The 22,894-nt window shown below is 48.2% G+C and overlaps 1 protein-coding gene across 3 annotated transcripts; it reads left to right on the top strand.

The window, feature by feature from the left end:
• The first annotated feature begins 976 nt into the window (after nt 1-976).
• Nucleotides 977-22,063, top strand: LOC8031119 (max-binding protein MNT). 3 transcript variants are annotated; one of them, XM_029974692.3, is made up of 9 exons: nt 977-1,438; nt 2,667-2,856; nt 4,747-4,788; nt 6,820-6,931; nt 7,708-7,885; nt 9,508-9,633; nt 10,790-11,169; nt 13,576-14,098; nt 18,626-22,063. In XM_029974692.3, exons 1-9 carry the CDS (start codon nt 1,372-1,374, stop codon nt 18,991-18,993), a joined length of 1,986 nt encoding a protein of 661 aa, XP_029830552.2. In that variant the 5' UTR covers nt 977-1,371; the 3' UTR covers nt 18,994-22,063. The 3 variants fall into 3 exon arrangements, with proteins under 3 accessions (XP_029830552.2, XP_029830551.2, XP_040355349.1); XM_029974691.4 differs by having other exon boundaries at nt 1,202-1,438; nt 10,790-11,103; XM_040499415.2 differs by lacking the exon at nt 977-1,438 and adding an exon at nt 1,758-1,880.
• Nucleotides 22,064-22,894: the final 831 nt, after the last annotated feature.

The raw sequence follows: 22,894 nt of genomic DNA, 5'->3' as shown, positions 1-22,894 counted from the left end.
AATGTCGATGAAATTCATTCGAACGATGCGAGTATCAAGCACAACGGTCCACAACCAGCAAACGCCAGCGGCCCGTGGCGAAAGGTCGCCACTTGTCATGCTGGCGAACGCTCGTGCTCTGGGAAAAAACATCCACAACAACACGTGATTCTCTGACTCCGCCCACTAGCTATGTTTTCTCGCCACCCGATTGGCTGACACGTGACGTATCAAATGTTGCTTTCTGCGGATCCTAATACCTACCTTGCCAATGGGTTAACTTGTTCAATTTTCGAGCACAAATGCGAGAACAACAAAAGTTAATTTCTCTGCAAATTTAATATTTTGCAGTGCACCTCAATCTTTAAAGGTATTTGCTCGTTTTAAGCCGTCAAGAACATAGAGATCATATACTAAATCTAGAGGAAAAGGTCCGCCATTTTCCCATACATTCTGGCTGCCGCAAGCGGCGGACCGTGCAGGCAGACCCTCTGGGTCCCAAACACGGTTACATCATCAAAGCAGTTTCGTGAACTTCAACAATCCACGAACTTAAAGGTGGAAAAATACTCGCGTTCCTTTCGAAGGTTTCTTTTTGCATAGCGCGCAGATGTACGGCCTCGCGTTAACGCTAAACTAAACCATATACCCGGCTTCGCTGGTGGGGCGCGGCTGAGCGCGGTTGAGGAATACGAAACTGCGCAACCACCAGATTTCCGAGATTTCGACAGAAGGGAAGTTAATGCAGCGTAATGACTTTATTGCTTTTTATAAGCGTTAGAATAGCTCAGAATTTAGTTTACAACGTTAAATTATCACTGTTTATATTGCTGAGAGTTTTCACTCTTCGTGTTTACCATGGCAACGTTGCTTTCTTTCTCTCGTGTTCTGTCGCTCTCTTTCGCGATCGTTCACTCGGGACCCAGGATGTCGGCGCACGGGATTTGCCACTCCTCCTCACCCACCTTTACCCCCCTGGTCAAGAATGAGTACGCTCGAGTAAACAAAGGCGACACACTGGTTACGTCACAGATAAAGAAATTGACATTTTTTCGTGCTAAGATCGAGAATATAATATTTGAGAAAGTGTTTTACTTGTATCGTCTTCACAGAGGGCCTGCGTTTGGTTCACAATTCGCCGTTATTTTGGAAATCACTCCACATGAAAGTCAATAGAGGTATAAGGCCTCCTCCGTGTGGCACGTCAATCACAGTTACCACGTGGTGCGTCGGCATACTACGGGAGTGTTCTGCGAGTGTTTTGATGAGCTCCCCGCCATCTTGGGAGGAAAGTGTTCTACATTGGTGTGCAAAAGGACGTGTAGTACGCGAAATCCACGTCCGAGATCGGCTCCGCTTGCCTGTGGGATTCTTCGGGAACTGCTCTACGACATGAGTTTGGACACCCTGCTTGAAGCCGCCAAATACATCGAATACAGATCGGAAGCAAAAGCACGTGGTAAGGATATTTCGTTTCAACAGTCCGCTTCGCCCACTGCGCCGCGGCGGCTCTCGGCTGGAATCCGGGCGCCTCTGCTCGGTCCGTTTCGAACGGAGCCGAATCTGAGGACCCGATCGGAGTCCCGGCGCTACCAGATTGCGTTTCCGGACGTTGCAACGGTCGCCCCGACGCCGAACAATGTCGTGCCTTGTGTCGGACGCCGCCGTTTTTAATACGGGCGTCCGGGGAGGAGGGGGTGAGAGGGGAGGGAGAGAATCCTGCACACGGCAGCAGTCAAGTTCACTGGACTCGTGCTTTTTCGGCCGAGCCCCGAGCGAGTGGGCTCGAGCTCGGGCTCTCTCGAGGCGCAGCATGCACGGGTTTCGTGCAACGACACAGAGCGTCTTTACATAAACATTGGCGGCGGCGGTCGTGTGACGAGTCTGCGGAACGCGTGGAGGTTCGAGGAGGAGCGGGGGGAGGGAAGGGGGTATTGTTTCTGCTGGGAGATATGCACTGTTTGCTGTCGGCCAGGCTAGCCTAGCCCGTTCGCTTCCTGCGCTGCTGGTCGGACCATTTTTTCTTTCTTTCTTTCCTCGTGCCATTTGCTGCCTCTGAAAAGGACCGTCGCACTGGAAGCGGTCGTGTTTTTTTTGTTTTTTTTCTTGCGGCGACCGACGCAGCCGAACGGCACGAGCGAGCGAGCGAGCCATCAAAGGAGGGTTTAGGGCGTGTGATATCTTTTGTGTGGCGGGCAGGCGACGACGATTTTTGCCTGCCTTTGCGCGTCGGACCCCAAGGAAGCCGAAGGCCCTCGACGCGTGTGACGCATTGAAGGCAGGGCCGTGCCGCCAGTCGTATTTGGCACCTCTCATTGGACCGTTTCCCTTTTTATTTTTTTTTCCATTCCTTTTTTTTTTCTCTCCCCGGTCATGCGAGCGTGCGCATGTGCTCGCCGCATGTGCGTTTTTTCGACTGTGCGCGCACTCCCTCTTTGTTTTTGTTGTTTTCTTTTGTCCGGTCGAGGGTCAAGCGTTTCGTCGTCGTACCACGTTCGGTCGTTTGCGTTGTGCGTTCACACCTGGTAGCTAACAAATGTTTTTCTTTTTGTGTGTGTGTGTTTAGTTGTGCCATTTTCCAGGGCTGCTTATGGATGTTTCTTGATAAAGTCGCTGTTGTTGTATTCGCGTTCCTTATAGGTGTTTTTTAATGTATTTATTTGTCATTATCATCTCCCGATTCGCAGGCGAAATCCCCCACGATTATCAGACCTTCGCTCTTCAGAGCAAGGCTGTCGCAGCAGAAGAGTACCGGGCCCAGCAGCAGCAGTCGAGGCAACAGCTGCTTCAACATGCGTCGCGCTGTGACAATAATTCGTCGGACTCGTACTCCTCCAATCATTTCGACGACGGCAAGGAGAAAAGGAGGTCTGGAGGGTGCGTGTGTGTGTGTGCTTTACGCCCGTCTCTGTGGATCCCGTCTCTTGGCCGAGCCCGCCGGCGCGGGCTTGAGTCTTTGCCAACTCCATTTCGATACCTGTCACGTTTTACCTCCCACCACCTTTTCTACTCTTTTTTTTTTAATTTTTGCTTTTGATTCCTTTTTATTCATGTATATACTTTCGCCTATGCAAGCTGCGGCTTATCTCGCACTTTGGTCACGAAGTTGCTTTGATTGGCTCTTATTCGTGCGTTGACCTGGCTGCTTTCACCTGTTTTGAATTGAATTAATCTTTTGTTGTAGGCTTTTGTTAAGTCTATATGAGCTAAAGAAAAACAAACATAAAACGAAGAGGGCCTTACCTCTGAAGCAATCTTTTTGCTTTAAACCCAACGGGTTTGGTAAAAATATAGAAAGAAACGCAAAGATAGGTGTTTGATTCAACAGGAGTTAGTGTGTTGCATAACTTGCCTGCATTACGAAAGGACGATAAGGAAACAATTTTTTTTATGCGCTGTAGATTGAGTTTGACTTCAGTATGTGAAGAGGAATGCATGTCATAAGCAGGCATGCAAAAATCGTGAATCTTTTCAAAAGTACATAAATCTATTTGAAGACATCCAAATAACATTAAGCTAAAAATCCCACCCAAATGTAACAACTTGCAGGGACAAAAGAAAATAGTGGAAGATACATGTTTTTGTAATATGTGTTGGAAGTCCTTATTGAATTTTTTGTGGATATAAACTGTTCAGTGAACTATAAAGAGCTTCATGGGTGAGAACATGTGCCAAATGCCACTATGAAGGTCGAAATCTAAACCTGTCAGTTGCAAATGATTTGCTTAAAAAAAAAAAAAAAAGAAAGAAAAAAAAACTAAACAAATGGCATTTTGTTAGGATAATATTTCTTGAAACTATATTTAAAAAAACAAGCAAACTACCGGCCCACGGAGATTATCTTAGCCCTGTGGTAATGTAGTGATACCACTTTGAGGCGCCTAAATATCAATCTTCAGCAGTAGTTCAGTGCGTTGTATGGCTGGGCTAGCATACTTTGCTCAGTAGGTGACGCAGGGAACACTATCTTTAATCAGATGCATATGTGACGAAGTAGTGGCACCAGCTGCAATGTCTTGAACCGCAAAGACAGATATGCTGTATTGAGGCCATAAACTTTCTGGTTTTGACATAAAAGCGCCGATAAGCATGATGTCAAACGTACCAATAAACATCTGACGTGAAAAGGTTTCGGAAATTTTTGTTCCAGCTGGGATTTTAATCAAAACACTCTCCTCTTAGTTTTGCATTAGATGTTTCTCAGCTTTAATCACCATTTTTAGCGTCCATCCGAAACAGACTACCAAAATACAATATTAAAAAAAAAAGTGAAACTCCAGAAAACTTTTTCGAGTTTTCTCATAAACATGGGAAAACCTATGTACTATGTAATTGTCTAATTTGGTCATAATTAACTCATTCGGTCATAATTAATTAATTAGGTCACAAACTTCAGGGACAATGACATTTCATTTGCCTTGTTTGATGCACCTAACAATTTATTATCCTAACACTTTTGGGAATATGCTCTAGCTTCTGTTCAATGGGAAATTTTCTGGGTATGGGGTCGTTGCTGCAATACACAAGAAGTTGTAATTAGATGTTCACTTGTGCTTTCACTTTTCACTAAGGAGAGTTTCCAACTTGAGCACAGGTCCTTACTGCATGCCCAGTTTGCTGCAGTTTGTTTTATTGTTTTTATGGTGCATTTTGTCAAAAATGCTCACATTGTACATCCCTCCTTCCATCAATTAGGGTCACTAACTATGCCTCGGAAAAAATTATTGATAGCGGGATTGCTTCTCTATTGATTTTTTGTGCTTGCAGTGCTGGGACCAGGGAAGTTCACAATAAGCTGGAAAAAAATAGGTGAGTTGTCCATCTTTTTTTATTTCCCCTCCTATTTGTTAGCGTCTTCATTGTTTTTCTATGGGGTGTGTTACTGTACATGTAGATACATATCTGTCGTCGTGAGTCCACATTTGTATTCCATCTGTGTCCACTTTAAAAACTTTTGTTTACTACCGGGGAATGGATGTCAAACGCTGGGTGAGGTAACAGCTGTTGTGTTTTTTTATGACCCAACAATTCACAATGTCTCAAGAAATTTGGAACGGCGTGCAAAAAAAAAATGAGGACAACAAGAGTAGAGCACAGGACAAGCTTGTCCTGTGCTCTACTCTCGTTGTCCTTGTCTTTTTTGCGCGCTGTTCCAAATTTCTTAAGTCATGAACCAACTCGCCTGCATTGCCACCTTAACACGCTGTCTCTACTAAAAAAAAATACTGAAGGCTTTTTTTTTTTTCAACTTTAAAGAGGTTTTGACTATACCGCCCAGTCTTTTGATCTAATAACAAATGGTGCAAAACCGTGCAAGACAATAGCCCTTATGAGAGTTACTGAACAGGCATGAAGGCCTTTGGAAAACAAATGCGCACTAATTTCTTTTGCTCAGAGTTGTCGCTACTAATGCATTGAAATGGCTGTTGCATTTGTCCTAATTCTTTTACTTGGGCAAAAGCTAAGAGTATACCTACACCTTTCGTTTCCGTACAAACACAACAATAGCTTCCAAAGACTTTTTTTTTTTCTCGTGAGGGCTAGTTTTGTTAATAGTGTTATCATGATGTGCTGACCTAATTTGACAACTTGGCACTTGAATCGGGGTAGCGCCATAGTCTGGTCTTGTCTGAAACGCCATCCAGCCAACTTGAAATGAGCTTAGATTGTAGAAACCTGCAGTGGCTGCAGGAAGATAACCTGATTGGGGTGACATGTACCTTATCAGTGCCCTTACCTAGGTCAGGCTTGGTAGCAATGTTGTACTCCTTCCTTATCAATGCTCCCACCCTGGAACAATAGACATGACTGTACGTTGAAACATGTTTGTAGGTCCGATTTATAATTATGTTTGACTGGTTTCAGGGAGAAAATGCTAAAAGGAAATATGCACATTTTCTGGGGGGCAAAACTCTGAATTTTTAATCAATGAAACTTGTTTCTTTCACTTTGACATTTCCAAGAAGTCAGAGGATTTTTGAAGATTCCTGATTCTGGAACATTCATTGCTTATGTATAGCTTTGAGTCTGTAGACTTTGAAGCGTAAGGGTCATTTTGTTTTTAATGTAACTTTAAAAGCATTAATGTTTGCAGTTAAAACAACTAGGAAAGGAAAGAAACTTCCAAACCAAAAGTGGTTGTTGCTTGTCAGAGCTGGCAATTGCAGCTAAGGAAAGTTAAAATAGTTCATTAGCACCTCGATAAAGATGGAAAACGCCACCAGTGCCCACCACCTTTCATTTCACTCATAATATGGACAAAGCTTGAAAGATGTACTACTACTCAGTCGTGTGCCCCAATTAATGTCCAACAGTGCGCAGTGTGTTGGTTGGCATTCGAATAGTCGTAGTATTATGTATTCCCTTTGGGTCAATATAATTTTTGGCTCTGCAGTAAGGCGGGGAACTCGTATCATGAATGCCTGCGGTGCCGTATCCAACGATAATTCAGTGACATAAAAAAATGAAAGAAAAGCTGCGACGATGGTTAAAATGTAGTCTGTGAACAAATTTGAAGGGTCGATGCCGTGGGTGGCAACAGCGCAGAGTTAGCGAGCGGGCAGCTTCCCAGGACGGTCGTTCTGGCCAGCCGACAGAATTTGTTGACTTGGGCTAACAATGTACATTATTATTGCACCCAGCCAAATTATATGTAGCCTACGGGTGCGAATTGAACACCCAAGGATTGCTCAAACCCGATTCAAAGGGTACACGAATGACACATCCCTTGTGGGGTTTCCGGTTTTTTGGGGGAAGGGGGGGGGGGGGGAGGGAGAGGAAGCAAAGCCAACCGCATGTGGGCTTTGCACGTCCTCACTGCTCGATGTCCCTGCATTACAGGAGAGCTCACCTGAAGGAGTGCTTTGAGACGCTCAAGAGGCAACTGCCTAACATGGACGACAGAAAGACCTCCAACTTGACCATTCTCAGGGGTGCCCTGCGCTACATAACGGTGAGCGGTCCGTGCATCGAACGCCCGCACACGAATAGCTAATTCCCGAGTCTTTTGTGCCCCCCCGTAACTTTCGACCGGTGGCCTCGAAAAGTTTCGAGCAACGTTGTAGATTGTGTACACCTAAGAGCAGTCGCACGTGTCTTTGTAAAAGAGAGAGGAAGTCTCGTCGGCACAAAGAAACTATGCGAGATTCATTGCGAGAAGCCAACGCTCAGAGGTGCGGTGCAAATCAAATTTTTCTGCGTTGTGAGAGTGGGCACCTTTGTTTGGCAAGCTGGCGACATTTGCAGCGACTAGTCGGTGTTCGGGGACAAATTTTCTTGGCAATGCAGTCAGCGTGCTTTCTCCCCTTTTTAGCGCTTATTAAAGCTGCACACGCTCCCCCCCTCCTTATCCCCCCTGAAATGCTAACACAAGTTATCCATCCTCACCTTTAGTCATGCTCGACAGAATCGTTGTGCGTAGAATATGTTTTTGGGCAGTGAAATCTCTGTGCAATTGTTTGTGTGCCGAGGCACCTAGCGCGACTTTCGATGGGAACATTGTTGGTTGTCGCTATGGTCATGGGATCGCTTATGCCCACCAGTAGAAGTGGGGTGCTGCCCGCGACAGAACCACTTACGCTGCTGCAGTGACGTGACTTTTGCGTCGCGCCTTCACTGAGTTATCCTCATCGGAAACACAATTTACGTTGCAAGACCCTTTATTGCCTCCTTTTTTGCCTTTAAGAAGGCCAGTGGAGGGTGACGGGGGCCGTGGTTGGGGCCTCGCAGAGCCTAAAGCGACGTGAGCGGGAGTACGAGCACGAAATGGAGCGACTGGCGAGGGAGAAGATAGCGGCGCAGCAGCGGCTGGCAGTTCTCAAGAAGGACCTGTCCCTGCAGCTGGACTACCTGGACATGAGCGCCATCCTGCCCGACCAGGACAACGAGACCACCACCACGGCCTCCGGTGGGGATCCCCGCGCCTCGCTCCCCCTCCTTTGCTCTGTCCCTCCTCCGAACTTGGGTGCATGCATGTCACGTCGTCTAGCATCTCCTTAATCTGGACACCTACGTCGCCCCCAAAAATCGTCCGTAATGCGAGTTGCCCGTAATAGTGATAAAAGGATGCACGTATTTATCCAGTTCGTCCCCGAAAATGTTGTTTGTATAGCAGGGTATCCATATTAACTAGACATGGCCATATTCCTTATTTCGGGAACAGCGCCTGGAACGCGTCTGACCGGCGTGTTTAACGTCCTATATTCCGCCCATGCATCAAAGGTTGTATCTATGTAGCAGCAAACGACTTAACGATCCTGGCCGCCACACAAAGAAGTTCTGGCAGAAAGTATGAGCGAACGTGAGCGTCGCCGTCGCGTTCCAACTCTCGACCGGCGAAGCTTTTGTGGTACCGTCTAGCTGGAGAGTGATTTGCGGCGGAAGGAGCGTCTTCTGCAGCCGTGCCACCTCGGGGATTGCGGCAGGCGACAATGCGACACCTATGATGTCATTGGGCGGAACGCGAGTGTCCACATTTGGGGATGCAGTAAGCACACCAGTCGGACACGCATTCCGGGCACCACACTTCGGTAGATGGATCGGCATAATCGGCACTGATGTAGAGTGCTGAAGCTTCGCTCGAGGGGGAATGTTGCAGAAAGTCCCGTTTTCCGTTTCAACGCAACGACCTAAGCACACGGGAAGGTTTCTGCAGTTGAGGTAGGGTCGCAGTCAAGCCGAGTCGTGCGAATGTGACTGCTGAATTGCCCCTTAGGGGAGAAGGTCGACCATGTGGGTGAAGACGAGATTTAAGGGTTATTTGACCGCTCGCAGATACGAAACATTTGGAGCGGGGGCTGTCAAACTTTTCAATCTCGAGGAACCACTCCCGGTGTCTGCGTCGATGTAATAATGCTGTGCAGAAGTTGCAGACCTTGCAAACAATAAGATGCTCACTGAGGAGTGTTTGACTCATGGCTTTGTGCACCAGTAAGTAGCTCACACCTGCTAACATAGCGTATAAACTGGAAGAACACTTCTCTTTGAGACAGGGATTGTTGAGGAAAGTTAGGGGAACCCAGGGTTCCCTAAAGTATGTTGATAGGTTCCTCGGCCACCCTTCCACAATGAAGTCCCAGTTTAAGCACAATTTAAGCAGATCCACGCTGCCAGTTCACATGCAGCTATGTGCCAAGCACTCCCTAGTAAGCATATTATTGTTTACAAGCTCTGTAGTAAGCATATCATTGTTTACAAGCTCTGTTGGCTGCTGCACGTTTTTATTACATTGATTCCGAGTCCAGGAGAGCTTCCTCGGCCGTCAGTCAAGGGTGATAGGAATTCCTTGAAATTGAACAAAATTTTTGCGAACCTCGAGCCGTTTTTTTTCTGCCAGGGCCAATATTTACAGCCGCCTTTCAGAAAGTAAAAGTCTGACAGGACAATAGTGTTTGTCTCATTTGTAGAGTTAACATTTATTGAATGTTCGCACTGATGTTATGCAAGAGCTGGAGCACTCAGTGCAGCACTTTACCGGTGCCAGACGAGAGTGCTTTGCCGGCGTTCATTGACACCTGCCTCTGCTTTCAGAGTGTGGTAACTACAGTGACCTGGACGAGGACCTGGAAGCCGCCCGGGACAGGTCTCTAGCACGGACCTGTCCGTCTCCCACCAGATCGCCCAAACCGACATTGGCTTATTTATGTGACGCGGTCGGTGAGTGCTAAACTCAAACACACCTGCTTGCTTGCTTTTTTTTTTTTTTTTTTTAAGGTCTTGTGTGGAGTAGATGCTTTGATTCTATGAGCCGTCCTTGGGTAACCACTCCAAGAAGGGTCGTACTGTGGTTGTGAAAAGGACGAGCATTGCATTGCAGTTTAGACAGTTACAGTCAAATCTCGTAACGAATTTAACGGGACTACCGAAAATTGTTCGTTACTCTGAAATATCGCTATAGTAAAATTATAATAGATGGGCACTATATGAAAATTAAATTGGACGAAAGAAACAAACTATTTCTGCAACGAGATTGCACTCATTAGTTTCCAATCAAAAAAAGGATTACAGGCGATGGAACACTGCATATTTATTAGAAGAAATATGTAATATCTTTTTTGGTAGGTGCAGCACAAACACAGGAAAATGAAATTCCATGCCGTTGAAGTTTCTGTCAAGTGCGTCGGTAACATTGGTGCAGCTTCCCAGGAACATGCACAACTTGCTGATTGCACTCAAGACATCGGAGGTGGAGGCGGTTTCATCCTCTCAATCTGCGAGCGCTGCTCCCGCATCTTCATCAATCTGTATTTCCTCGTCGCTGCAGTGTTTCTTTTTGCGGACGTTGCTTTGAATGTCGTCGGTCGTCAGCTCTATCCGACGTCCACGCTGCATTATCACATCGTACGTGATCCCCGAACTCCATTAGAGGGTGGAGTAAAGCAGTCGACGCTAGTAACGTGGTGTTTCCATGGGATAATTTAGGGATTGGATACCTCTGCAGCCATTAATCGTTTTGTCCACATGTCAGATTCTAAGAGTTGTAAACCAGTATTGGAGTGCGTCCTGATCAATAACCAGAGTGGTACTAAACAAGGACGTTACTTTTGCCTTTTTCCACTCTGTTGTTTGTTGTTAAATATGGAAGCCAGAAACCATATTACACTCAGGCAATGAAGCCAAAGCTATGGGTACTCGTGCGCTTGCACACCTGGAGTGCCAATCAAAGCCCTGCACATACAGTCTTCACTTCTGAAATGCCAGATAGTTGTCCCCAAGTATAGGCAAGGTGTGCGACTACAGCACAAATCTAAAGGTAAACGAGCCTCAGAAGAGCGGGTTCCACTTGACACTGTGTCCTCCTTTCTCTTTGCAGGTAACTCTGAAAATGGCAAGCCAGTGAGCAGCAGCATTGTGAATGTCTCGAACAACAAGCCGGTGGCTTCCACCAGCAGCATGACGTCCCTGGTGGCGAGCTACGGCGGCAGCCACCCCTCGGCCACCACAGGTGCCACCGTCGTGGTGTCCAGCGGCGTCGGGGCGGCACCCGCGCAGACGGTGGTGAACACACGGGGCCTGGCGACCCTAGGGGTGGCACCCACGCCATCTCTAGCTAACAGCAAGTGCGCCACGGCGTTGCTGGCACCCAGCACCACCGCCAACCTGGCAACCCTGGTCACCTCGCAGCAGGTGGGAGGCCCGCTCCTCTCAAAGTGCTTGAGAGGGGGGACGGTGGGCCACACCATGGGCTCGATGGTAATTTGCCTTTCTCCCGGATAGAGCTGCTGAAAACGTTCGGCACAAAAGCCGTTCTTGTACCGACAGTTCCGCTCCGGCGTTTTCAAGGCTTTTGCTGTCATTAGAAGTCTTTCTGAGATTGGAATGTGCAGTTTACCGAAAAATCTCTAAATACGCTCTCATGGAAATTGTTTTGGGGGCCTGTTGTGGGTTAACTTTTGAAGTTTGTGCAAGTTGTCAGAAAGTACAAGATGTTTAGTCCTGCTGACAGAACATGATGCAGCCAGGTCTTTACAGCCAACCTCTCCTACGAACGGGAAGAAACTTTACATCCATTGAAAATATAATTATTTGGTTTTAGCCCTTCCCTGTGAAAGTATCATTGGCCAGATATAGCCCCGGCCTTCCACAGGTTGTAAAAGCATGACTTGGAGATCATCTTAACCAAACTCCGATTTGTTGTACGTAGAGATGTTTTTCAGCATGATGAATGCCTGCCTCAAGGTGTGACACCTTGTGGAGGGGCGTCCTAAAAACTCCTGGTCACCAGTTGTAGATGTTCCTCACCGTGATAGTTGACCCCACTTCAATGCACAAAGAGTGCAAGCTTTTCTCTTTTTTTTTTTTCACATACTGGTTAGGTTTTAGAAAACATCAATGCCACCTGCTGCTTAAAGTTTAGGTTCAAGTGAATCCTATCCTTTTTATTCTTGCCTTTCTTCCTTTTTCCGTGCCACACCCGTGAACGGAAGACTCGGTGTCGTGGCATCACGAGCATTCCACTGCCTCGCTCTTTACAAGTTTTAGAATCATTTTGCCTTCACTCTTAGAAATTTTCGCTACATTGTAGCCGAGGTGTGAGCTGGAACTTTGAGGTACAAGGGCCAACACTGTTAAAGGACCCATGAAACGAATTTTGGGCTGGAGTAAATCAATTTATATTGGGATTTTACTAATAGCACATCGTTCAGTGGGCCGAAAGAACAAAGGTAGAAAGTCAGAAGCCTGACTTTCGCTACGAAAATTTGCAAAACATAGCGGACTATTTCGTACCTCTTTCCCTTCGTAAACTCTCCGCCTTTTCACTGTGATACATCCGCGGACCCCGCAGCGCGTCACCGGGCTACTAGCCACCATAACCGGGCCCCCGCAGCGCGTCACCAGGGCCCAAGCGCATGTCACACGACACCGGACACCGGACCCTTTACCCCTAAGCTGACATTGCGGTGGAAGCTACGCGCTTGCCGGACCAATCAGCCGCCTCCCTTTCATCACCTGACCTCATTCTCTGTGGGTCGGTATGCACAAGAGAGCGTGATCACATGGAAAATGTGTGGCTGGCCCAACGAGCACGTAGCTTCCACAGCACTGTCAGCTTCGGGGTGAACAAGGGGGGGAAGCAGCTAGTCGGAATTTTGAGCGACGGGCTAATCTTGAGGGGGACAATGGCTGTGTCCGGCTACACAAGCGAGATTCCGAGCAAGAGGGGACTCCCCCCTTTCCGACTTCTTGAACTGTTTGGTACAATGCGCGATTTATGAGTTGAGGAGGAAAGCTAAACAGAAAAAAGTTGAAAAAGCGTTTCATGACTCCTTTAAGGTCTGTTCGCACGATGCATCTTTTTAGCGAGTCTTGTGTTAGAAAATTAGGTTTTGGCAAACAGACATGCTGTTTGAACGAAACAAAAGACATGCGCATCTGAAAAAATGGTGCACGCACTCCTCGCTCTTGGAACTCTTGACATCTCTGTGACGTCTGATCTTTGAGGTAAAGCAAGCTTTTGGAGGAGCCCGATTTTTAGCCGATCCCCTATTCGAGCCAAAGCTGCAGAAAAGAAAACAGACATGCGGGTGAGCAACAAGCGGAGAGGCGGTTCGTATGGGCGGTTTATGGGTTGGATGTATGGGTTTGAGATGCAGTTTAGATTCCTCAACAGTTACAAGGGCAAGCACTACACATAAACATGATGACTGGGAATAACCCATCTTTTAGCAGTGCAGATATTTACGGAATTTTTCACACTGTGCATACATTGTATCATTTGCCGTGAAACGCTTGATATTCCTGATGTGGATGACAAGTTTTGGTGAAATTCTTGCGAGTCACTACGTCACAGTTTTTGCACATCAAACTGTGCATAAACTAACCGACTGTGCAAAACTGTCTTGTGTTGAAAGAACGCACCATGAGAAATAAACCTTTAATGTGAAATACGACCGGCTTTTTGCCAAATTTTATTCGGACACAATATTGACGGCCACCAAACTTTACCACTTGATTTTATTGCCCAGAACGAGAACTTTCCGCCAAACTAGTTGATTTTACAGCAGCTGTTTAATTTCAAGGGAGCGGAAAAGGCCCACAATTGCTCATTTGTGCCAACACAGGTGCGCCTCGTACACGACATGCTCGTCTTCCTTGCAGCCCCAGGCGGCGACGACGGGCCTTGGCCTGCTGTCGCACGCGGTGACCAACAGCTCGGCCGCGACGGCTGTCCAGGTGGTCGCCAACCCGGTGGGCGGAGTCAAGGTCCTCGCTGGTCCCGCCCCCTCTTCCTCGCCGCCGTCGTCTACCAACAACGGGGGCCACCTGGTGGCCCTGACGGTGGCGCCTGCTGTGTCCACTCTGGCCCCCGTGGTCGTGGCTCCACCCTCTTCTACCCTGGCTGCGATGGCGTCTTCAGTGGCGCCCCCGAAGAGCCTAGTGCGGACGACGAGCGGGGCGAACGTGGGGCGGGCAGGAGGCGCCGGCACCGCGCCGGTGGCCTTGGTAACAGCAGCCCAGGCCAAGTCTCTGTTCCTGGGGCCCCACGGGGTGGCCGTGACAGCGTCCCCGGTTGGGAGTGGTGGCGTGGGCGTGGCCACGACGGGCGTGGTGCAGAGGAGGGGCCTGCCGCAGGTGCTGACTCCGCGGGCACTGGCCACTAGCACCGTGCTGTCAGGAACAGGTTGGACCTGCTTTGCTGTCTTATCTCGAAAAAAATGGGTGGTTCCTTACCGTGCCCCTTAGATGAAGTGGGACAAGAGCAGAGAGACGACTGCTCATGCGCACTGCCAGACACAGTTACGCTGCCATGTTTGAATTAAGCAGACAGGTGTTGATAGACGTTATGATGTCGTCCGACACTGTGGTGTCAATTTACATTGTGATGTCGTGTGACATTGTGTCATCGCATGAAGTGATCATGCGACACCATGACTTCACATAACAATGTGACTCCATGCGACACCAAATTTAATTTTGGCTCGCCTCGCATGACTCTGCGATTCCCCTCTAAATTTAGATGAGAAATTTTCCCGCCAAGTTCAGCAGGCCATGGTCCATGCACAGATACCTTAGGATGTGCTGCCGAACCTCACTGATAACGGTTATCGTGGTAAAAGAGAGAACTGCTCGTTTGCACAAGTGTCTCGTGGGAAATCCTATTCTGACATATCCTTGTGTAATCGTCATACATTTACTTTTTTTTATATAGGCAAATAAAAGTGCTGTATATGGAAAGCACCGTGTGTGCCTGCAATACCAGCTAAGCTGTGCGGTTTGTCCGGCGTCTTTAAGATGTCCAAACTTGAAGGTAGTTTGGCCCTTCAGAATTTGGAACAGTTGCTTGAAAGCCCCTTGCTCCCCTTCACCAGAATGCCTTTACTTTGGCATCCTTGGATATAAAATGTTTACATTACTCCTTAGGCAGTAACCAATTGTTATTAGATTGAGGGACATAACTGGACATAATTTCTGGCTAAATATCTGTAACACAAAAATTCCAAAACATCGCCCCCCCCATTCCCTTCAGACGTCACGCAATGTTCGATTGCATCGACCGCGCAGTTCGCTGTACCGGCACGTCTGACAAGCGAGTTCATAGCGGGTTCCAGCATTTTTGTTCACAGCGGGTTCCAGCATTTTTGTTCACGATCTGCGCACACAATATCGGCTCCCGTAACACGCGAATTGTTCGCGTGTGTACGTTGCACCGTGACATGCGAATCTGCTGTGTCCGCAATCTGTGGTATCCGTTCCCAGGACATAGTTTGTAGCAGATTCCCTCTTTTTTATCCGTGATCAGTGCTCACGATCTCGATGCCACACAAGTTGGTCCCATGTTTATATAGCATCGTGGAATACAATTCTGCCGCGTTCGCGACCTGTGGTCTTTGTTCCCGTAACATACGAGTTCATAGCGGATTCCCGCGTTTAAGGGAGTTTTCGTAGATCGTTTTTGCCGTCCCACAACGCACTCTGCACCCCGGTAAGATACCCGGAACTCTACTGTCAAGCCCATCGGCGCACAGGCGCAGTAGCGGCTTTTTCGTTACTGAGGACTTGGCGGAGAGAGAAATGCGGCGAAAACTCCATTTTGTCCGCGATCTGCGCACGCGATATCAGTTCCCATGACATTCAAGTTTGCAGCGGGTTCCCACGTGTTTATTGCACTATAAAACTTGAATCTGCTGCGTCTGCAATTTGTGGTCTCGTTCCCATGAAATGCAAGTTCTCCGCAGGTTTCCGCGGGTCCTTCGTTTCGTGAAACGCGAATCTACTGCCTCCGCAAGCTGCGGTATCCTTTCCCGTGACACAGGAGTTCGTAGCGGACTCCCGCATGTTTATCGCATTGTGAAACGCAAATTTGCATTGTCCGCGATCTGCGGTATCAGTTTCCGCGTCACGTGGTTTGTAGCCGGTGCCAGGGTGTTTATCATTAATTTTTGATAAAGTTTTGCTGTGGCATCTTTAAAGATATCCATCCCATGTTTTTCACCATTTATCTCTTCATTTTGGGTGCGCGTTCTTTCAGAGCTTTAGGGTAATCTGATCTCTTGAACTTTTATGCCCAGGGAACTTTAGAGTAGTTTAATGGGGATTTTATTAATCTGTGAAGTGCTGTTTGTATTGGTTCCAATGCGACTCTTTCACTGTCTGAATTTCATCTTAATGCATTTAACAGGAAAGAGACGACATGTTTTGTTTAATAATTTGGGAGTGAAACCTGGTGGTTCATAAATTTGTTGATAACGTTTTGGGTGTGCAGTTGACAAATGTTAAGAGGTTTCTGTTGGTGTTATGGAGTGGAAGATCCAATAAGGGTTTTATCCAGGCATAGTGCTCCTTTCAGTGCTCGTAAAGGTAGGTGAAATGGTCTCCGAAACGTAATAATCTGAAAAAGTTTTGCATTCATTGTGTAAGGAGTGCACTCAGGAGACATCTGGTGAGTGAATTTATTTAAAGCAAGAAAAATTCAAGTATGTCAAGTGGTTACGGTTGAAGTGAAGTGGCCTCACCACGCTTCAGAGTATGCTTGAGTGGGCTTTCTCTTGGAGGCCTCACCAGCCAAACGATTTCTTTTCCCGGTGCGCTCTGCTGCTAAAGCCCCTGCATCTGGGAAAAGTGGCGCATTCTCTTCCCTCCTTCTCCAGAAAACCCTCCTTACCCCACGTCTAACTTCCGGTTTGCGACGGAGGCGCCCTCTAAAAGTTCCCAAATGTCTCGACGTCTCGGTCAGCTGGAGTGGCGCGATGTCGGTCGTGTGGACGTTTCTCGTCATATAAGTATGGCAATGACCTCATTGGGAAATCGCTTTCGCATCTGACCGCCTTGAAGCTGCTTTAGATCTGTTTGTCCAACCGTGGATCCCAGAAGTGCTTTGTATAATCGTCCATACCAAGTTGCATTATCGGTCAGTGTGTCAGTGTCTTGTGGGTACCTAGATGTCTGCCGCTTCGGTTTCACAGGAATCGCAAATCATTTTTTTACAAAGTATCAAACTGCCAAATCGCTATTGCATTATTCACGATTTCAGATAATTCACTGCTTATTTTTGATGTGTGGAGAGGAAGTATACTTGTGCTTGTTGCACTGGCTTTGCTCGCACTTAGGTTGAATCGAGGTAAAGATACATCCACATGCTTGCGTCTGCAGCCACGTGAGCTTTGCAAGCTTATGAACTTTGTGCGAAACAAAGCATGGTATGCGAGCATCTGTGCCACACTTGACAAGCAAGCATACTCCGCTCCTTTGCACGCACCCGTAAGTGGGAGCGACACCGATGCTCCAAGCACGAGCAGGAGCAGGCCGTTTTGAACGATGCTTCTTCCACGGTATGGGCGTCTGTGCATGCGAAGTCGGCAGTGTTTTGATCGCTATTACATCGCTCGCGCTTATGGTGGAATGGAGTGCATAACTCGCTCTAAACAGGTGTCTCTTTGCATTCTGGTGAGCTTTATGCAGAGCACCTACATCGCATAACTTTGCGGCTCCCGTCGGGTTGAAATCTTTTCGACCGATTTGGTAAAGCAAGATCTTCCTCCGAGGTTCATTTTCCATTCCAGAGGGAACACTGAAAGGCTCTCCGGCCGACCTTTCCACAGGCCGGCGGCCCGTTAGCTGCGGCGTAGCAACAGCTTGGGAACGTAATGGTGACCGGAAGTCCATAACCGAAAGCAAGATGTCACGTGACGACTGGCCAATAGCGTGCGCAGTGGCTTGTTCAAAGAATGGCACCACTTTTTCCAGGATAGAGGGGCTTCATCTGGTGCAGACATGTAGTGCGACAGTGTGGCTCTCCTTGAAACTGACGTGCCTCAGCCAGTGGGAACCCTATCCATCAGATTTCGTATTTGCCGTTTGGCGCGGCAGCTGAGGACGTTGGCTCGTTCCATGGGGATGCTTTCGCATTAAAACCACCGTATGAAAAGGGCTTTTTTGAGACATTGAATTCGGACAATTCCCGAATGAATTGACTGACACGGCAACAATTGTGTGCTTGGTTTCTAGTTCTATTGAAAAATGTTGGCGGAATAGTGGTATTTTAAATCTTGTAATCACACTAGGTACTAACCCAAAGAATAGTTGAATGACAAAATCAAAGAGGAGGACGTCACTGGCAAAACAATGACATTACGAAAAGCTAATAACATGAGGTTTTCTATTTTAGGAGGTTTCTACATGTCGCTGAAAGACTCAGCTACTTTGCAACGTAAAACTCTATCTTTTTCTTTTTTTTTAATATTTTTTCTTTACTTTATGTTGGCCCTCATACTTTCAGAGGGTGGCCTATGTGGCCCCCACACTCTAATGACCCCTGATTTAAGCCATCCACTAATGCTACTGTTTATAGACCAGCACGCGGCCCTTACGTCACGGAGCTGCGGTGCCGCTGTCAACGGCACTGCGCAGGCGCAGAAGTTTTACTTCACGCGAATCCTGTTTTTGCGCACGCGCAGTGCACACACCTGGTGTGGGCAAACGCAGGCTTGTTTGTAAACAGCGTGTCGGTCTATACAAAATCTGCTGGCTTCTGCACTTGTTGATCACATCAGGGAGGGAACTCCTTGGCTATCGATTGAGAGACATAGGTGTTTCTCAAGATTGAAATGTTTGAGGGCCCTTGTTCTAAGCCATTGCCTCGATGGCTCGAAAATAGATTTGGGGCACTAGTCACAGCATCCATGACAGGGTCGCCCCTCCTCCCATGCAGCGGGCGCCCTCAAGCAGGTGCGTGCGGGCACAGCACCGGGTGGTCAGGCGCTCTCGCAGCTGGCGGCCCATGTGACCCACGTGGCGGCGGCCTCCTCCCCCGCGGCGGCCGTGGGCCAGCTGCCACTCATGGCACCCCTCTCGGTAGTGGGCCACCTGCCCGCCCTGCTGAGCCAGCAGTTCCTGTCGCCTGGCGCCAACCTGGGCACGCTCACTGGTGCCGCCTCGCACCACCACCACCACCACCATCACCACCACCCACACCACGCGGCGGGCGCCGCAGCGGTGGTCAAGCCCCTCGTCGTGGTGAGCCTGCCCAACGTAGTGGCCCAGCCGGCCACGCCCACCAGCGTCGGCACCGCCCAGTGACCCCTCCTCCCGCCTCCCGCGATTCAATCTGCCGCCGGCACCCACCGCTGCTGTCGGTTCGGTGCGGGACTCAAACTGCAGCGTTGTTTGCCTCCTTGTTACCATTTTCACCCACGTCGCCTTCTGTGCTGCTGTGGCTAGTTAGGCGTACCTCCTCTCTCTCTCTCTCTCTCTCTCTATCTCTCTCTGTCTCTAACTTTTTTTCTTTTTTTTTTTTGTCACAGTTTTATGGTGTTGTGAATGGAATCGGCTGTGCCCTTGTTTGTCGCGGAATGGCGCACCCCGTTAGCTTTTCATATGTGCTCTTTGTACTACCAATTGTGACTAGTTAGCCAACCTTTCTCTCCTTGCAGCATACTTTTTTTTTTTAATTTATTTATGAGACGGTTTCTTTCTGTTGCATATGATGCAATTTGGACAGTCGGCTTCTTTGGCACAACAGACAGAAGATTATGCGGTGAGACGTCGGCGTGCAACCGTCTAGCGACCTTTCTCTACCGTTCGGTGTCTGGGTTTCATCCGTAGCGGTGCCTCGAAACTTCGAGGGCGGTTCGGCCCGTCCTCCGAACCTTCGTCTCGCCGGGCGCTCGGGAACCCTGGCTCTGCGACCTCTCCGTCTTCTCTAGTCCCTCCCACGCAGTGATTTTGGCCTTTGTGGTTTGACTAGACTAGGTTTGATGTGGTTGTCGTCAGGTGTGCCTAGCCTCCCTCTGGTGGTGCGGCGTCATGGCTTGCTCGTCCAGTGCGTCGACTTCTTTCTCCCAGTCGAGCCTGCCGACGTTCGCCAGTCTCCTTTTTGCACTTCCAAAGGAGGAAGCTCGCTAAATGTCAATCTAGGCCCGATTTTTTTCGGGTGGGAACTCCTCGGCTTTCCTGACGCCGTATTCACGCCATCGTCACATTTCCTCTCGTGTTTCGAGACTGTCAGTTCTCTCCACGAAACCCGAGGGAACGGGACGGGACGTGCAGGTCCGTTTGCGGTGTCCATCGCGGAAACGGGCACGGCATGTGCTTCCTAGACATCAGTGCGAACCTTCTCAACTCTCCGCCTTGATTGCTTTCTAGTCTGTTATTTTATTAGTTGTGCTTCTCGGTTCGGATAACCTCGGTCGGAGAGGATGCTGTTCGTTGTCGTCTCTGCCCCGGAGGTGCTAAGGATGCCGAATCCTTCAGGGAAAGTGCTTTGAAGGAAAAGAATCGTGCAAAGCCTGCGAGGAATTTCGTTTAATTGCGATATAAGGGAAGCTGGACTTCTGTGGCGGTGTGTGCACGAGACTATCTCAAGAGTGGGCGAGTGCGATGCAGGCAAATGTAGCAAGTTGTAACCCTCTTTTGTAATATTTTTTTTTTTTTTTACTTTTTTTTTGTTTAAGTGATTTTGGGACGACTTTTTGGACTTTATTATTATTTATTTTCTGGCAGAATTGCAAAGCAAGTCTGCCTTTTCGTTTTCGTCTCCTGTATCGCAGCAGTCTCTCTCTCGGGTTGCTTTTTTGCGTCATTGGCAAAAATGGAAAATCGACAAAGTTCTCTCGTGACTGCAACTCACATTGACCACTGTTTTGTGTTTCAACAAGACTTGGCCCGACACCTCCTGCTTATGTCATTCAAAATGATATTGTATCTTTGACGAGCCACGTCGCACGTGTTGCATGCTTTTTGTTAACTAATGACACTACATCACAAAACAAAACGAAAAAATTTTAATTCAGCGGCTTTTTACGTTTACCACTCTTCCAGTCGAGTAGGAGGCTTTGGGTAGACGGTAAATGTAGCGATGAGAACCTGTTAGACCGTATTCACGATGCTTTCCAAGTCCGCCCCTTCAAGCTTCGGTGTGCGGGCCGATAGTTACTTTAAACATCTTCATTTGTGATTGTCGCCAGGTCAGCCCGATTGCGCACTTTCATTGTAAATTATTCGGATGACTCTCGGTATGGTTTCGTTGCACGCGTAATTTATTGTTTGCTCCTCTTTTTCCCCTTCTGTCATTTTTTTTTTAGTTTTTGGATACAGAGTAGTTTCTAAAATGTTGCCTCTTCTTTTTCTGCATAATTTATTGCGTGCGAAGGCATGCACTTGTCTCGAATTTCTTGTTCACAGGGAGGCGCGCATGTGCCGCGGTAACGCGTCGCTCAGTTCCTTACCCCCGTACTGCACCTCAAGCGATCGGATCTGTTTGTTAGACGGGTCTTTTTGTTCCATTGGCGCACGTCGCAACCTGGCCAGCAAAGCCAGTCAGCCTGCTGAATCTCGCTTAGCAAGACGACCGGGCGTCTCTCCCCTCGGCAGGGTGAGGCGTCGAAAGAGGAGGACAGATTTGCCGAAATTAGACTGCAACGAGAGGGCGCGGAATCTTGCCGGTGTCGGATACGGGCGGAATTCACGAAACACTCTGAGCAGCGTTGCACTCGGCGGGTTCGAGACGAACCCATGCAGTAACTGTCTGCAAAAGAAATCGTCTCCAAAGTGTGTCGCAAATAAAGGGGGGAATGGGGTTTCTCTTCTCCGTTTTCTTCTTCTCTGACCCGCAGTGGACATAGGCCGCTCGTAACCACATCACCTAAATTAAATGTCTTTATTAACTCGCTCATCAGCAACGCTCACCTCATCTCTCTACGGCGGCCGATCGAGCAATGCCCTTACAGCACGCTGTGTGTCTGTGCGGTGTCTTTGTTTCTCTCTTTCTCTCTGTGTGCTTGTACATTCTTGTTGGCAACCGTCGTGCTGCATTGTTGAAGTGTGTGATCCCACCTCCTTTCTTACATTTCCAAAGGAGCAATATTAAATTATTGCGGTGCCGTTGTAAAATACCTTGTAAAGAGTAACCAGAGTGTGCGTGTGGCTGTGTGTATCCGTGCGTGTGCATGTTGTCATTCTTTGGCTGAGAGTGTAACTTATTCGTCAGCTTTTATTACAGGACGGCGTGCATCGCTAACCTATTTATGAATGCAGCCCTTGTTTAGGTAACGGTACTGTACGCGTTGGTGTAGACGAACGAATGTTGACATTCCATGTACATATTTGTGTAATATAAAAAGAAAAGAAAAAAAATCTTTGTTTACCAGAACCTGGTCTCGTTTATTTACCGGTTGAATGAAACGGAACGCTCGCAATGCCTGCTGTTTATGAGCGTGGAACAAGGAAGCTTTGGCAAGTTCGGGCAGCGGTTTGGGACAAAACAGGTACAAAACGAGGTCGAGATGTTACTCGCAAAATGTGTTCATCCTGCAAACCTCGCTAATCCTCGATACCTTATGGATATGGTGCTGTTGCTAAGACCGTGTTGGCTTATAGGGAGTATTCGCTGGTGGCCATAACTGTGTGCATGGCCGTTGAGTGCATGCTGACAGCATGCTTCCACAGTTTTTTTGCAACGTGTATTCTGCACCGTCAAGATTACCGGTCTTGGCAACCTAGCAATGCGAGTTTATCTGAGCATGGGGGGCACTCTGAACATCGCCCTCAAATATGGCGACCAGTGAACAGCCCCCATAAGAGCAGAGTGAGGATTCGGATCTCTCCTACGTAACAAAATATAATATGCCGTGTTAAAATTTTCACGTGAAACATCCTTTGTCTGGAGAGGGGATCTAAAAATTTGTGAAGCCTGAAAGTGAAGTCGCCGATCAACTCGATGCTGAGTGGCTGAGCCAGGTGCCGTCGCACCTCCTAGCTTGACGCTGAATGGCTGGTTCAGGGGTGACGTCGCGTGCAAGTTCACGCTTGTTCGACACTGATTGGCCACCGCTTGCCCACTGGACGGTGGTTGGATGTTGTCGGAGAAACGCCTGCAACTATGGAGGGCGCGCCGGTGCGCGTACTGCAGCAAGTGCCAACATGCGTTGCCCCATGTTTTGTTTGTTTTTCGTACGTATGTCCGCGCACGGTCCCTGTCTGC

The sequence above is a fragment of the Ixodes scapularis genome, unplaced genomic scaffold, assembly GCF_016920785.2.
Source record: "Ixodes scapularis isolate PalLabHiFi unplaced genomic scaffold, ASM1692078v2 PGA_scaffold1__304_contigs__length_218370807, whole genome shotgun sequence".
NCBI lineage: Eukaryota > Metazoa > Arthropoda > Arachnida > Ixodida > Ixodidae > Ixodes > Ixodes scapularis.
Note: the sequence above shows the minus strand (reverse complement) of the source record. Positions and strands in the feature narration are given on the sequence as shown.